The sequence below is a fragment of the Delphinapterus leucas genome, chromosome 3 (assembly GCF_059928025.1).
Source record: "Delphinapterus leucas isolate spDelLeu-1000000601 "Yukka" chromosome 3, BTC_Dleu_Yukka2, whole genome shotgun sequence".
NCBI classification, from domain to species: Eukaryota; Metazoa; Chordata; class Mammalia; order Artiodactyla; family Monodontidae; genus Delphinapterus; species Delphinapterus leucas.
The window spans coordinates 39,141,705-39,158,099 of NC_143131.1; the positions used below are offsets into that span (position 1 = coordinate 39,141,705).

At 37.1% G+C, this 16,395-nt stretch overlaps 1 protein-coding gene across 1 annotated transcript in view; it reads right to left on the reverse strand.

Annotated features, from left to right (window-relative positions):
• The window catches only part of HCN1 (hyperpolarization activated cyclic nucleotide gated potassium channel 1), a 124,735-nt gene that overhangs the window by 69,987 nt on the left and 38,353 nt on the right, over window positions 1–16,395 (reverse strand). Inside the window, exon 5 of the mRNA XM_089908562.1 lies at window positions 1,856–2,002. Within this exon, the coding sequence (XP_089764688.1) occupies window positions 1,856–2,002 (147 nt within the window). The remainder of the gene's footprint in view (window positions 1–1,855; window positions 2,003–16,395) is intronic.

A 16,395-nucleotide genomic window follows, 5' to 3' on the forward strand; every position in this document is an offset into this window, starting at 1 on the left:
GAAATAGAAATATTTATTGACTCTTTAACATATGCTACATGTAGTAGGAATTTCAAGAAAAATTTAAAATATAGATTCAATGGTCTTTGCTCTTAAAGAACTTTCAAGACAAAAGTGGAGGAAACTAATGTGGAAAAATTGTGATAACAGACAAAATGGAAAGTAGCGCACAAGCATTATGGACTCAGTGCACTGGAGGTTAGGGAAAGAGAGACCAGATCTAGTCTGGACAATCAGAGGAGGTATAAATAAAGAAATATTATTTATTACCTTTGCCAACAGATGAGAAACATCTGGAAAATGTACGATGCAAGTTGAGAAATTAGAATTGGTTTTTCAAAACAGTAAGCTGCACAATTTGGCTATAGGCCACTTTGGAACGTGTATGGCAACAGGGAAAAATAAAGCTGGAAATTCAGCAAGGATCAGAGCATAGAAGGGCTAGAATATGAGCCTAAGGAGGCTATAGTTGATTTAATTTGTAATGTAAAGACTGAACATTTCTGAGCAGAGACATGACTAGCTCTTACACATAAAAGAAGATTAATCTGGCATTGCTGCTTTAAATGGTAGTTAGAGAAAACAGACCAAAGGTTGGAAGGTAAACTAAGGGGATACTGCAAATAGTCCATGTGAGAGGAATTAGGTTAGGGTAAGGGACTTGGGAAAGGAGACAAGGGCATAGGTGTAAGATATGTTGTCACAGTGAATTGACAGCATTTGGTAATCGACTGGATGTGCAGAGCAAAGAAAGATTTTTTAAAAAGACAAAAATTTTACATTCCAAATGACTCGAAATAATAACTAAAATATTTACAGAGAGAGAGAGAGAGACTTCAAAGGATAAATGGTTTAGTGATGGAAGATAATGACTAACACATAGCCTACTATACATACATGGCAAGGGGATATCATGTAGCTTTTAAGAAAACAGGTTATGGCAAGAACTTGGAGCTCAAATTTATAGAACTGCAGAGATGAAATAAATATGAGAATAAAACTCAGAAATTCAAAATGAAAAGCCAATGGCTCAGTAATGGCTTAGTGTTAAAGAAGCTCCCAAAAGAGGTTCAGGATATGTGTTTTATTGAGTTTAAAGGAACCACCAATGGCTCAAAGACAAAGGATTTGAAGATTAAATGTTCACTTATAATTTTCAAGGAAACAATTTTGGTAAAGAAGTGGAGATTGAACCACAATGCAATAATTATAAAGTAATCTTTCGAGAAGGTTGGTAGTAAAAGAATGGAGAAAGAGAAAGACAGTGTAAGAAACACAAACGCTCAAGAGAATGTTCCTTTGATCTAGGGGTGACCTGTACATTCTAGTGGGCAGAGGGAAGACTTCTAGGGAGGGATGGAAAGGAGATGCAAGGCAAAGAGGTGGTTATTGATGTTGCCAAGTGTTTTAGTGAGGTAACAGGAAATGAATTACTCACAACCGGTCAGGTCAGTCTGTGATCAGGGTCCAGGAGATGAACAAGGAAAATGAAGATAGGAGGAAAGTAGAAATCAAAAAGAAGTTAACGAAACAGTTTGGTGAGCATGAGATGAAAGAGTGGAAAACTGGGAAGATATGGACAATGGGGACACAAGAAGGGACTTTCTAACTAGGGATACAGAAAATAAAATGATATCCTGAGAATCATAATAAGAACAATTTCCAGTCTTTTTTTAACGTAAGTGCCTGTAAATGTGAGAACATAAGGGCAAATAAGGGCAAGAAACAAGCTGTTTTAACATTAAATTTTAATTTTTCTTTTAAGTAGTGTCAAAACATAGAATTGAGGACTTCCCAGGAAAGGAGAAAGTAAACAATGATCATGCACACAGAGACTGAGGACTATAAATCTTACCTCTCTCAGAGGATCATTGAGTTCATTGAGAATATTTTCCTCATCAAAGATTTTGCCTTGGTATCTGTGTTCATAGTAATCATGTATCTTCTGACGCATATCAGCTGGTAACTTATGGAATGACATGTATTGTTCCACTTGCTTATACTGTAAGGAAAGGAAAAACGGAAATTAGAAAACATTGTTAGGCTGTATGAGAAATCGTCTTGTTACTTTGTTGTTCTATATTCAATAGTAACAGTAACAAAAAGAAGAAATCCTTTAAGGGGAAGGAAATAATGTACTAGGTTGTAATATACCTACTCTGTGTGACAGACTGTAGAAAGCATTTGTGTAGGTGAACATTTCCTGTAAAGACCTGAGATGTTATAGAGAGGAAGCATGGAAGGAGCTCAGAGGTAACTGGGTACAGCCCCAGAGAAGCCAGTGATGAGGCAAGAAAACAAAATGTGATGCTATTTTTTGGATTTTTTTTTGAGCTGAGTTCTAAAAGAAGTATGAAGTTGCTGTTTAACTCTTCATTTGGAGAAAGAATCCCATAACTCTGGATAGTACAAAAGGTCTTATCTTAGACCTTTATAGCAAAAGATCAGACCTGATTAACAATTGAATCTGGAGGCAGAAAGCTTAGCAGCTATTTGCAAGTCATAGATACTCAAGCAACACGTGCCCTATAAATTAAGAGACTGTGCCAGGCTTCAATTTAGGACGTAGAAAAATATCAGAATGAGACTAGATCCACATAATTTTATAGTTGAAACTTAGACATTTAATTTCATTTAAACAAGTAGTACTTAAACTTGATTGTTTCTAAAACTTGGGGTGAGGCTGTCTTTTGGGAATGCAGATTTGCATTCTTTTTTTTTTTTTTGCGGTACGCAGGTCTCTCACTGTTGTGGCCTCTCCTGTTGCGGAGCACAGGCTCCGAACGCGCAGGCTCAGCGGCCATGGCTCACGGGCCCAGCCGCTCCGTGGCATGTGGGATCTTCCTGGACCGGGGCACGAACCCGTGTCTCCTGCATCGGCAGGCAGACTCTCAACCACTGTGCCACCAGGGAAACCCCCAGATTTGCATTCTTAACTCCAGATATTGATTCCATTGAGGTACCTGCCTTTGTAAATTTACATACATACTCATATACATATACATATACATACGCACTTAAAAAAATCCCTGCAAATCAAACAGGAGCATAGAAGCATGGAGATTACTTGGAAGCTTATTAGAAGAGAATTTCAGGCTTTACCTCAGAGCTGTGAAATCAGAATCTGCATCTTAAGAAAGATCCCCAGATGATTCACACACATTTAAGGTTGAGAAATATTCCCTCGATGTTTCAAATGCAGTTGGTCATAAGACTATACTTTGAAAAAATCAGTTAGACCCCCAAAATTAGTTTCATTGTATGGATCATAAAACTGAGTACAAATAAAAAGGTAGGTAATAAAACTGGATGAAGATACTGGAATAAAAATCTTTGCTTAAACACAACACATTTGACATATTATCTATGAAAAATTTTTTTCAAATCTTTTCCTGATAACAGAGCTCAGACTAGAAGATCTAGGTGACTGGACTCCTTGACTATAATGACCGTAATTACAACTGGTAATTGATAATACATATATCTAATGGGAAACAGCAACCCATTGTATTGTATTTCTTCAAATTTTTTTACATAATTTCCTTACACATAACATTCATATTTTTGGACATTCCCTTTTAGAGTTTAGTATTCTCAAAGGAAATACAACTTTGTCATGAGATTCCTTTATTTGGTCACCAGACTGTTCCCTGAAGTATTTAAAGCCTGCAGGCCTGCATATATATATCTCTGAAGCAACTTGATTATGATTTAGACATTCTGAATTTAGGCACCAATGCTGTCACTGTCATTGTGTGTAAGTGGCTTCTAGTATATACTTGAGAAGGACTGGGTTAATTTTTCCTGAGGAAGTCAGAATCTGTATGCTAACCTTGGTAGCCCACCCTTAGCTAGAGACCTCAGATTCAGCCTGCTGGGTTTTTTTTGCGGTACACGGGCCTCTCACTGTTGTGGCCTCTCCCGTTGCGGAGCACAGGCTCCGGACGCGCAGGCTCAGTGGCCATGGCTCACGGGTCCAGCCGCTCCGCGGCATGTGGGATCCTCCCAGACCGGGGCACAAACCCGTGTCCCCTGCATCGGCAGGCGGACTCTCAACCACTGCACCACCAGGGAAGCCCAGATTCAGCCTGCTTTGACCCCTCATGCAGCTGGTCCAAAGGAAAGACGTTTCAGTGGCCCTTTCTACAAGAAACTTTATTTTTTAGAGACATCTTTGTATCTGATTTTTACTCTTAGCCAAGAAGAGGGCAGTGGGATATTTGAGGTACTGTTTAGATTCTGAAACTCCACTGGAGATCCACAGGCTAACTTCTGCACTAATGATTTGCAAATAGCCTGCTTGGTTTGACTAGTTTGGATGGACTATTTAAAGAGCTACTGAGAGCTTTGTTGGTGAGCTCTCCCCAAAGCAAGACTCCTTGCACAGATCTTGGTGGTTCAGGCCAGTGAGTCAGCATGCTCCAGGGTCCCAGAGATTGAGCCCACAGGGAGGGCGCTGGGGAAAGGCGCTCGGGCCTCTGATGCTTGTTGGCATTCTCTTTCTCTGTTGCACTGACCTTTGCCTTTAAATGAAAGCCTCATATGAGTATAATCTATGGAGTCTGGTGAGCTCTGTCAAACATCTGAACTTGGGAAAACAATAAAACAACTTTGGACAACAGGGCTGTCACTTACGGCATTGATGAAAGTCCTTTCAGTTCTGGCCAAATAAAGGATTCAGTGTTCTTCAAAACCAGTAGGTATCAAGTAATCTCTGCTCACTTTTCTCAATAGAGTGCTTGCCCAAACACTGCTTGGGGTGGTGAGAATCTTTTTTTTTTTTTTTTTTTTGTGGTACGCGAGCCTCTCACTGTTGTGGCCTCTCCCGTTGTGGAGCACAGGCTCCGGACACGCAGGCCCAGTGGCCATGGCTCACGGGCCTAGCCGCTCTGCGGCATGTGGGATCTTCCCAGACCAGGGCACGGACCCGTGTCCCCTGCATCGGCGGGCGGACTCTCAACCACTGCACCACCAGGGAAGTCCCGAGAATCTTTAACTTTAACTGGCATACTGAAGCTCTAGATTTCTCCCTTTTTTTGCATGTATCTCAGGGTTATGGGAGACAACATTAAAACTAAGTAGCATTTTAATCATTTTGGGGAAATCTGTGCCTGTGTTTGAGGGAGAGTAGGGGAAAGAAAAGAAATTCAGTTTCTGACAAGTTAAGTTTAAGATGCCCATGGCACATCCTAATGCTTATATGTAGGTCAGGCACTTAGAAGAGAAAATATACGCATAGCCAATGACTAAGGGATCACTAAGGATGCGTCAAGTGAAGACATAAAAAGACAAAAAGTGGAACCTATATTTTAAAAGCAGTTGAGTCATGGAGTTTGACAAGTTAAGGGAACTCACATTAGCCAGCACGATGTAAGAGCAGGACCAGAAAAGCTAGATGAGCAAAATCCAAAGAAGGATAAAGTTTCAAAGGGGAGGGGGCCACTCAAAAGCAAAGATGCAAATACAATTCTTTCTTGAATATATAAAATCAAAAATTCATTGTATCAGATTTAAAAGACTATAAAACAAGTACCATTTAAAATTCTAAGGTACTATTACTTTTTAAATGTTCTCTTCAATTAAAATTTTATATATATATCTATATAATGCATGTACATGATATTTTAGGGGTTCAGAACAGGCTTTTTCAAGATGTGACACTTTGGCACGTGGGTTATTATGTGCTAAAGGCAGTGGAGACCCTACAGGCTCAAGAGAAACTACTGTCCCTCCCTTAACTACTTAGGATAATTTAAATTGGGGATTTTTCCCAGAAAAAGGGTTATTACCAAAGATACATTTTATCTAAGTGGTCCCATCTGTATGGCAGGACAAACATCTAATTACCCAACAACTGCTCTTCTTTTTATCATCCTATGAATTATCCTCCTGTTTCTGAGAGCTCCAGGTCCCTCTCCCATTCCTTAGCCCAGGATGGCATATATACCTTATTTTACCTCTTTGTCTCTGAACCTCTCCTGTATGTGGGGTCTCTGACCCTATCAAGTATGTGGGATTCATGTACATATGAGAAATAAAATTTGATTTTCACCTGTAACTGGCTCATGTCAATTTAATTCTTAGACTGGACAGAAGAACCTAGAAGGATAGAGGAAAGTTTTCTTCCGCTTTGACAATATTAAAAATGTGCCCTAATAGAGTAATTATAACAAATGGCAACATTCCATTGTCAAACCCACCAGTCTCACTTCTCCCGTGTCACCATTTTTATTTATTTATTTTGTTTGTTTGTTTTTTGCGGTACATGGGCCTCTCACTGCTGTGGCCTCTCCCGTCGCGGAGCACAGGCTCCGGACGCACAGGCCCAGCGGCCATGGCTCACGGGCCCAGCCGCTCCGCGGCACGTGGGATCCCCCCGGACCGGAGCACGAACCCACGTTCCCTGCATCGGCAGGCGGACTCTCAACCACTGCGCCACCAGGGAAGCCCCTGTCACCATTTTTAAAAAGGTGTTTAGTTGGTATCACCAAGCAATATGCTTCTGTCTCTATTTCTTATATGGATTAATAATAGGCATCATTTATTGACTTTCTGCCATGACAAAGTGGTTTAACTACTTACAGTTCCCTGTATCTTCTCACCCCCTTTCTCATGCTACACCTGTGTCACTAGTGCTAATTGTTCCCTTGATCTCCTTTGTAACTTTACATAATCTATTTATACTTTTATTTCTTGTTCAGAGAACTCTAGACACATTTACCACATGAAAGTAACAAACTCCCTCCTTCACTCCTACTTTCTAACTTCTGTCATCTCTACTTTTATAATATAAAGGTGGATTATAATTTTGTACCCGTAATTAAACCTACCAAACCCATAAAGTGTTTACATTACTTTGACCATGTATCATGATGCCAAGTGGAACATTTGATGACATTTCCTTTTGTTTCATGGAGTTTTAATGATTTTCATTTCTTGCATAATTAGCTCTTATTTTAATTTCATTTTTTTTTTTCCAGCCTTCTCATCCTACCCAATATTTGTTGAGTTTTCTTTAGAGATTTTTCTGTAGGATTTCTCTTTACAACATCCCTGGTTGAGTTCACTATTCTTAGACCCTATGTTTTTCCTTTGGTTTAGTTATTCATGTTGCTGGAACCAATCCCTAAGTAAACAACTAAGAAATACTGAGTGGGATATAGTTTTTTGGAACCATTTCTTCTCTGAAAATGTCTCTGTTAAACTCAAAGTTGATTGATAACTTGACTGCATACAGAATTCTAGGTTGAAGTCTAGTTGGATACTGAGCCTTTGGATAATTGATGCACTTTTGCTGGATATGGTCCATGTTTCTCATCACTTATTTCATATATTCTTTCCCTGCATTTCCCCCTACATTTCCCTAGATTTCCCACATTTTCTCTACATTCCCCAATATTTCCTGAAGTTCTTTGAACTCATTTTAATTCCAAATATCTTTTCAATTCTTTGAGCTTTTATCTTCATAATTTTATTGCATTCAGTTTAGAAATATATTAATACACGAAGTTAAAAAGTAATTTTAAGGCATCCTTTTATTCCTGAAAAATCTGGGATGTCACAATACAGGGGAATTGAAAAGTATCCACTGGATTTAGGTTCAGTAAAATTTTTGGTGTCTTTGCACTCAGTGCTTTCATTGGACCGTGTGTGTACATCAGAAGTGGGGGCAATTCAAAACAGTTTGCAAATGTTTAGAAGTAAGAAGTGAAAATGGAAACAGCAAATGTAACCGTCTCTCTGACGCACTCTAGTTAAAAGCACAGAGCTAGAATGATAGCATGGTAAATGTCAACAATTCCAAAAGTCTAAAAAAAAAAGTTTTAATCACATTTATATTGTTTTTATATTCATGAAATGATACACTTACCAGAAAACTGAATCACCCCTACTTTAATATCCCCTACTCCTTCATCCTAATCCTCAAGATAATGTCAAATCATGTAAATTCTACCTGCTAAAAGTTTCAATAATTTTCCTTTCCCCTGCATCACCATTATTATCAATCTAGTCAAAGTAACTTTATTCATCCTCTAAACTAATTCCTAGCTTCCTAACTACATTCTCTGCATCAATTTGCACATGCCTTCTTACAATCCTAATGCATTTTCCATAATCCAGATAGAGAAATCTTTTTTTTTAAGATCTTTATTGAAGTATAATTGCTTTACAATGGTGTGTTAGTTTCTGCTGTATAACAAAGTGAATCAGCTATACATATACATATATCCCCATATCTCCTCCCTCTTGCGTCTCCCTCTCACCCTCCCTTTCCCACCTCTCTAGGTGGTTACAAAGCACCGAGCTGATGTCCCTGTGCTATGCGGCTGCTTCCCACTAGCTATCTATTTTACATTTGGTAGTGTATATATGTCCATGCCCCTCTCTCACTTGATGGACCTAGAGACTGTCATACAGAGTGAAGTAAGTCAGAAAGAGAAAAACAAATACCGTATGCTAACCCATATATGTGGAATCTAAAAAAAAAAAAAAAAAAAAAATGGTTCTGAGAAATCTTTATAAAATGCTAAGCTTATTGTCACTCTTTTCCTTAAGGCCTTTTAATAGCTTCCCATTGCCTTCAGGATCAAGTCCAACTTCCTTGGCCTATGTGGGCCTCTCCTGCTCTATCACGTGCATTTCCCCTTTGTTTGCTATGCCCTGGTATATTAAATGTCTTTCATATTCTTAAGCTTACCCTGGTAGCTGTATGCTCATGCTGTTTCCTCAGTCTGAGATGTTTTTCCACCACGTAATTTCATGGCTAATATCTATTCATCCTTTAACTCTCTCCTCAAATGTACTATGTCAAGGAAGAATTCTCTGACTCCCTAGGCCACGTAAAGTCCCTAGGTATACACTTATAGACAATGCTGAGTTTACCCATTAGTTACGCTAAGGGCACCTGCAATTGTTACATGTCTGTCCTTGCCTATCTTGCTCACCACTGACTCTGCTAACGTATTTGCAAATAGTTAAGTTCTCAAGTATTCACTGATTGAAAATCTGGTTTGTTACACACTTTCTGAAAATTCTTCTGATAAAGGAAACAAAAAATGTGATCTTTGCCTTCTTTCAGTAATAATAATGGTATCAATGGAAGATACCAGATAGGGAGGTTCTTCCACATGGATTGAAATTGTGGATTTGTATTTTATTATTATTGGTTAGTATTGTTTATAATTCAGAGAAAATTTATTAAATTTGAGATTCTTAACTCTAACTTATTGCAATTAAGGTGGATTAATTTGTTCTTTAAAGAATCTGTGGTTTCTGTCTGAATCTGTGTTAGTCTTTATGTCAAACACAGCTATAAGGAGGAGGAAATTATTGACTGTAAAAGAGAAACTGCCTTCCTATAATTCCAAAATGCTTATAACAATTAGGAAATAGCAGAAATTAATAAAAACACGTGCAAAGTGGTTGAGAGTCCACCTGCCAATGCAGGGGACACGGGTTCGAGCCCCGGTCCGGGAAGATCCCACATGCTGCAGAGCGGCTGGGCCCATGAGCCATGGCCGCTGAGCCTGTGTGTCCAGAGCCTGTGCTCCGCAACAGGAGAGGCCACAACAGTGAGAGGCCCGCGTACCGGACAAAAAAAAAAAAAAAAAAAAAAAAATGGTGTCTGAAATGATGTTCTTCCTACAGAATAAAAAATTAATATAAGTTTTATATTCAAATGATTATATGTTGTAGATTTTAAACATAATTACAAAATAATAATTAATAAAAATAAAATATTTAAAATTTCCTTTCAAAAACCAATAATCAATTACTGTTTTCATTTTTAATGTTTAAGCCAATCATCATTGGATTTATGACTAAGCTATCTTAATTTTTACAAAGATATTTTTAATATTGCCATTTATTTACATGGTAACTGAAGCTATTTTGATCCTACATTTAAAAATAAATGAATCCCTTTTTATATATACATTAAAAAGCTAGGTTGTATGCAAGTGAGTTTACCAAGTACTATTTTTTAATTAATTTTTATTGGAGTATAGTTGCTTTACAATGTTGTGTTAGTTTCTGCTGTACAGCAAAGTGAATCAGCTAAATGAATACACATATCCCATCTTTTTCGGATTTCCTTCCAATTTAGGTCACCACAGAGCACTGAGTAGAGTTCCCTGTGCTATACAATACTATTTCTAAAATATTTACAGCAGATTGAATCATTTTCAAAAACAGTGTTGTAAACAGCAAAATGTTCAATTCATACTTACTGAGGAAAAAGTTTCTTTTAGCAAAAAATGGATTCCTAGTTATTTTGTGAAATTCTTTTAAGCAGCATAGTCATATTAGACTAAGTCATATAATGATAAAGGAATCCAAATACACCTAAATTTGACTTCCAACATATTAAATGGAAACAAAATTAAAAACTAATCGTACATGAAGAAAATTCGATGGTTGCAAAGTTATATTTTTCTGCAGAAGTTTGAGTGGGATAATTCCATTTTTATCTTCATTCTACTTTATCTTTTTGGAAAGCTGGGTAATCAAATATGGGTTTCTTTGTAAGATAGTGAATTCTTCAGCTGTCAGGATACAGGGAAAGCTTTTGGTGACAGTGAATATGTATCTATTTGACCTGGAAAGCTATCAAAATTACAACCTAACAGGTGATCTTAAAAATCCTTACAGAAAATATTACCAGATAAAAATGGTTATTCTTCCATCCAGAATGATCTCTTCCATTATAAACAGGCACTTGCCATCTTATTTATGGAATCTAGCACTGACTATCTATTTAGATATTTCACAAACTATATTTGAATATAAAAGCAAGATTTAAAAAAAGTTGGAAATTGTATATCATAGCTCTTCCTTCTTCCCTCCTTCCCTCTCACTCTCCCTCCCTTCCTTCTTCCCTCCTTCCCTCCCTCCCTTCTTTCCTTCTCTCTCTCTCTCCCTCTCTTTCTTTCTTCCTCTGTTTCTTCTAATAGTTTGATTTAAAAATGGCCAGATTTCAAAAAGTTTTCCAAAAGTCAGAGTATTAAGACTTAACTAAGTAATTGAAAACCATAATAGTAATGAGAGTTCAATGTATTTAGCAATTAGAAGAAAATGCTTAACTACAAAGTAAATAAATTGTTCATATAAAACATTTTTAGACAGTTAATTTTAGCCATTATAGAATAAAGGTCAGGGGGATAGATGACTGCTGGAAATTGAAACAGTCATTATTATCATTATTATAGAGTTAAAATGTGTGCTTGGTTACTTTAGAAATCCTTTAGAGTGTCTTCCTGCTCTGAATGGCTTTGATCTCTATTACTGCAATTTTTCTTGGTGTGTGTGTGTGCACTCACACCTGTGTGTCTGTGTTTGCAAATAAGAAAGTGATTTTGATCCTTAATTCAATGAGTACAGATTGACATACGGTGATCACTTAATCACTCTTTCATTTTCCAATAGGACCATTTAAAACATACTATGCTGTTTTATTTCCCTCCCCCAACAAATTCTTTCATTCATAGATAACGACCTTACCTAAAATTTCAAAGAGAGATAGAAGACTTCACACAAGCACATGTATTAACTCATTTAGAAACTCACCTATTTTTTCTCCCTCTTTCCTTCTTGGTCTTGCAATAATGCAAGAAGTGTCTTTTCTCTCATTTGAAGCTAATCTTTCAACTGGGTTTGAATATCCTCTCCCCATACCTCCACAGAACCATTACCCTATCTGCTATACTTTCTATCTTATATCTGCAGTGTTCTCTATACATGTTGGCTCCAGCCAAATAGCTTTTAAATATACTCATTATATTTTAAATAATAAAATATATAATTTTATTAATAATAATAATAAATAATATCTAACCCTTGGATATTACAAACTATTTTCCAGGAACTCAACAGTTTACTCATATTTACTTGTTTACAACCTTATGAGTTGTTACCGTTATGTTTATATTACAGATGATGAAACTGAGGCCCAGAGAATTTAAACAATGTGTGTAAAGTCATGCAGCTAATTAGTGTTGGAGCTAGGATTCGAACCCAGGCAATCTGGGTCCAAAGTTTGTGCTGTTTACTCACTACATGATATTCCTGTCTTCAAAAAATGGCTCTCAATTGAGCACAAGTAGTCCTCCATCTAACACCCTATTTTTCTCCTTCCTTTTGTCAATCAATTTCTTGAAAGAGTGGTCTACAGTCATTATCTCATTGTCTTCTTTACATTGAAACTTTAAATGTTGAATTATAACTTCCATTCCTTCTATTCCACTAATAATCCCTTACATTTCCATAATTTCCCAACGGTTACCAATAACTAGATACTTTGCAAAGATTTTCTTATTTTTCTATGAACAGCATTGAACACTAGTAGCAGACACTAATGATTCCCCATTCAACCCCTCTATGCTTGCAAGCTGGCCAACTCTGATGTCAACTGTAATTATGGTGGAGAGCCCACCTAAGGGTTTCTGTCTCAGGGCTTTCTGAGAAGCCTAGAAAACTTGCTCAGCTCCAGCTAGAGTTGCATGGGAGTTTGGGGATGGAGAGAGATGTAGGTAACATTCGACCAATGAGGGACTTGAGTCTAATCTAACGATTAATGTCACAGTCTCCCAACCTTTGAAAAGACGATTCTAAGGAGAATTCTGCATGGTTCTTCAGAGGGTCTCAGTAGGACTAAGTTACGCTTGCTCACATTAGAAAACAATTCAATAAAAATACACTTCATTGGTTTTCCTTTTTCTCTAGTCTTACTCCTCCTGTTTCCCCATTTTGCCTCTTGGAATTACTCCCCAGTGAATTACCTACACCCAAATCCTTTTCTTAGGCTTTTGTAGGACAACCCAAACTAAGACGTTACTGTTGATCCCTTCCTTCTAGAAAAGCATCTTATCCTTTAGCTTCTTCATCTGTATTATTTTCCTGTTTCCTCGCTTCTCATTGACTTCCCGCTGCACTCTTATTTGTTGATATGTCTTTCTATGTTGGTGTTTCCAAGAACTGCGTCCAAGGCCTTTTTAAAAAATTTTCACCTCACATATTTCCTTAAGCAATCCTTCCCACTTGCATGACTTCAGTCACTATCAATATACCACCAGTCTCCAAGTCAATGTCTCCAGTAGAGAACTAACTACTGATCTCTAGACTCATGTCTACCTTCCCCTTAAGCATCTACCTTCAAAACACGGCTCAAGGGCACATCAAATGCAACATACTCAAAATTGAAATCATCTGTCTTCTCTCCCCACACCTCCTCTATGTAACCATCAGCCCAAGCTATAGATCTGGTTTATAGGACAATCATCTTTCTGTTTCCAACACATTTTACCTTTATCCTCCACAAACTAACCATATTACCAACAGGGGAGTTCATTTTTAATCACTTCCTATGAGAATTTTCCCCAAATATCTGGCTCAGACTTCAATGCACATTCAAATAACATGGGGATCTCACTAACTAGAGATGTGCATTCGGTATGTATGGGGTTGGGACTGAGATTAGGTATTTCTAATAATGTCGTGGGTGATGCTTATTCTGGTTACCAGAATATCACAGTAGTAAGGATCTAGATTAGACTAGATGGGCCATTTGTGTTCTCATAACACCAAGCCCATACCCTGGCTATTTTCCCACTATCACAATTGCTTATTGGGACTTCCCTGGTGGTCCAGTGGTTAAGACTTCACGCTCCCAATGCCGGGGGCCCAGGTTCGATCCCTGGTCAGGGAACTAGATCCTGCATGCTGCAACCAAGACCTAGTGCAGCCAAATAAATAAATAAATATTAAATAAATAAGTAAGTGCTTACTAAATTGCCTGTATTCTCTACTAGACGGTAAGCAACTTGAGGTGTCTGCTTACCGTTGTACATCTATTCTCTTGTACAGTTACTCATGTACAGTAAGTGTTCAATATTTGCTGAATTGGTTTGTTATATACATTCAAAAATATCCTTTTTTGTAAAATATATTGTTCAGTTTTGATTGGGTACCAGATTTAAAGTACTTTTTAAAGTACTAGCAAAAATGTTATTTTTCTTTGGTAAGGCAAATGTATGTTAAATAGTCAAGCTGTTTTACTTCTTTTTTTAATTTTAGTGATAGATTGCAGAGGAAAATCAAATACCTATTCACTGTGACAAAATGCCTAGTCTTCTGTTTTGTTTTTTCCATTTGAAAAAATGCCTTATTTGAAGCAGCTGAAAGATCCATAACATAGTTCTTTAACTTCTAATTTAAATGATTTGTCATTTAATTTTTAAAAATTAGATGGTGAAGGACAAAGTGTTTCCTAAAACATAAAGCTTGTTAGTCATAAATCTAGAGGTTATATGTCACCCCAAGGTTGAACCTTACAGGCTACCCATGATTGCAGCTCTTATAATTTGGGCTAAAGTGATTCAAAGGGTATAAATTTTAAAAATATTAGGTGTATTGATTGTTGTCACATTATGTCCTGTGTGTGTATGTGTATGTGTGTGACTCTTCAATGGAAAAATGCAAGTTTAGTTACGTTGGGCCTCCATGGGAAGATCTAGTCACCTTGCAATGAAGAGTTGAACATTTCTTTTAATAGTGTATTTCCAATATCCTGGTTCCACCACCCTCAGCCAACTTTTTAAGCTTTTACAAATGGGTAATAAATTATTTACATAAGCCATACATAAGTGCGTTAAAAAGATTAATAGTTTGAAACTAAGGACATTGTTTAAATATCACTGATATTTTTCTTCATTATTTCTGGTCAAAATATTTCTTAGCATTAGTAATAGCTTGATTTACATTGAAAGTCTCTCTAGTTTGTTTTTAATACAAGTGTTTCCATTTCACTGTACATAGTTTCCAAATTTAAAGCAACTGAATATCTGAGGAAACACAACAATTACTAAGAGTAAATATTATCTCAGAATAACTAAAAGAAGACAATGAACTAATGACTCACCAAGAAATTACCATGGAGAAGCGACATATTTGGTGAAGAAAGGAGCTTTTACAATGCTTAAAATTTACACTCCTTTGTATTAATTTGTTTTTCAAAAGTGAACAATTCTGGCAAAGATATCATTCCTTCTGTACAAATTAAAAGCATAATATTCTTTTTTTTATGGGTATCTTTTTTTTTTAACATCTTTATTGGAGTATGATTGCTTTACAATGGTGTGTTAGTTTCTGCTTTATAACAAAGTGAATCAGCTATACATATGCATATATCCCCATATCTCCTCCCTCTTGCATCTTCCTCCCACCCTCCCTATCCCACCCCTCTAGGTGGTCACAAAGCACCGAGCTGATCTCCCTGTGCTACGCGGCTGCTTCCGACTAGCTATCTATTTTACATTTGGTAGTGTATATATGTCCATGCCACTCTCTCACTTCGTCCCAGCTTACCCTTTCCCATCCCTGTGTCCTCAAGTCCATTCTCTACGCCTGCATCTTTATTCTTCTCCTGCCCCTAGGTTCTTCAGAACCTTTTTTTTTTTAGATTCCATACATATGTGTTAGCATATGGATTAAAGACCTAAATGTAAGACCAGACACTATAAAACTCTTAGAAGGAAACATAGGCAGAACACTCTATGACATAAATCACAGCAAGATCCTTTCTGACCCACCTCCTAGAAAAATGGAAATAAAAACAAAAATAAACAAATGGGACCTAATGAAACTTAAAAGCTTTTGCTCAGCAAAGGAAAACATAAACAAGATGAAAAGACAACCCTCAGAATGGGAGAAAATATTTGCAAATGAAGCAAGTGACAAAGGATTAATCTCCAAAATTTACAATTTTGATATTGTATCAATTTTGATATTGAGCTCATGCAGCTCAATGTCAAAAAAACAAAAAACCTAATCCAAAAATGGGCAGAAGACTTAAATAGACATTTCTCCAAAGAAGATATACCAGATTGCCAACAAACACATGAAAGGATGCTCAACATCACTAATCACTAGAGAAATGCAAATCAAAACTACAATGCGGTATCACCTCACACCAGTCAGAATGGCCATCATCAAAAAATCTACAAACAATAAATGCTGGAGAGGGTGTGGAGAAAAAGGAACTCTCTTGCACTATTGGTGGGAATGTAAATTGATACAGCCACTATGGAGAACAGTATAGAGCTTCCTCAAAAAACTAAAAATAGAACTACCATAAGACCCAGAAATTCCATTACTGGGCATATACCCTGTAAAAACTATAATTCAAAAAGAGTCATGTACCACAATGTTCATTGCAGCACTATTTACAAGAGCCACGACATGGAAGCAACCTAGGTGTCCATCGACAGATGAATGGATAAAGAAGATGTGGCACATATATACCATGGAATATTACTCAGCCATAAAAAGAAACAAAATTGAGTTATTTGTAGTGAGGTGGATGGACCTAGAGTCTGTCCTACAGAGTGAAGTAAGTCAGAA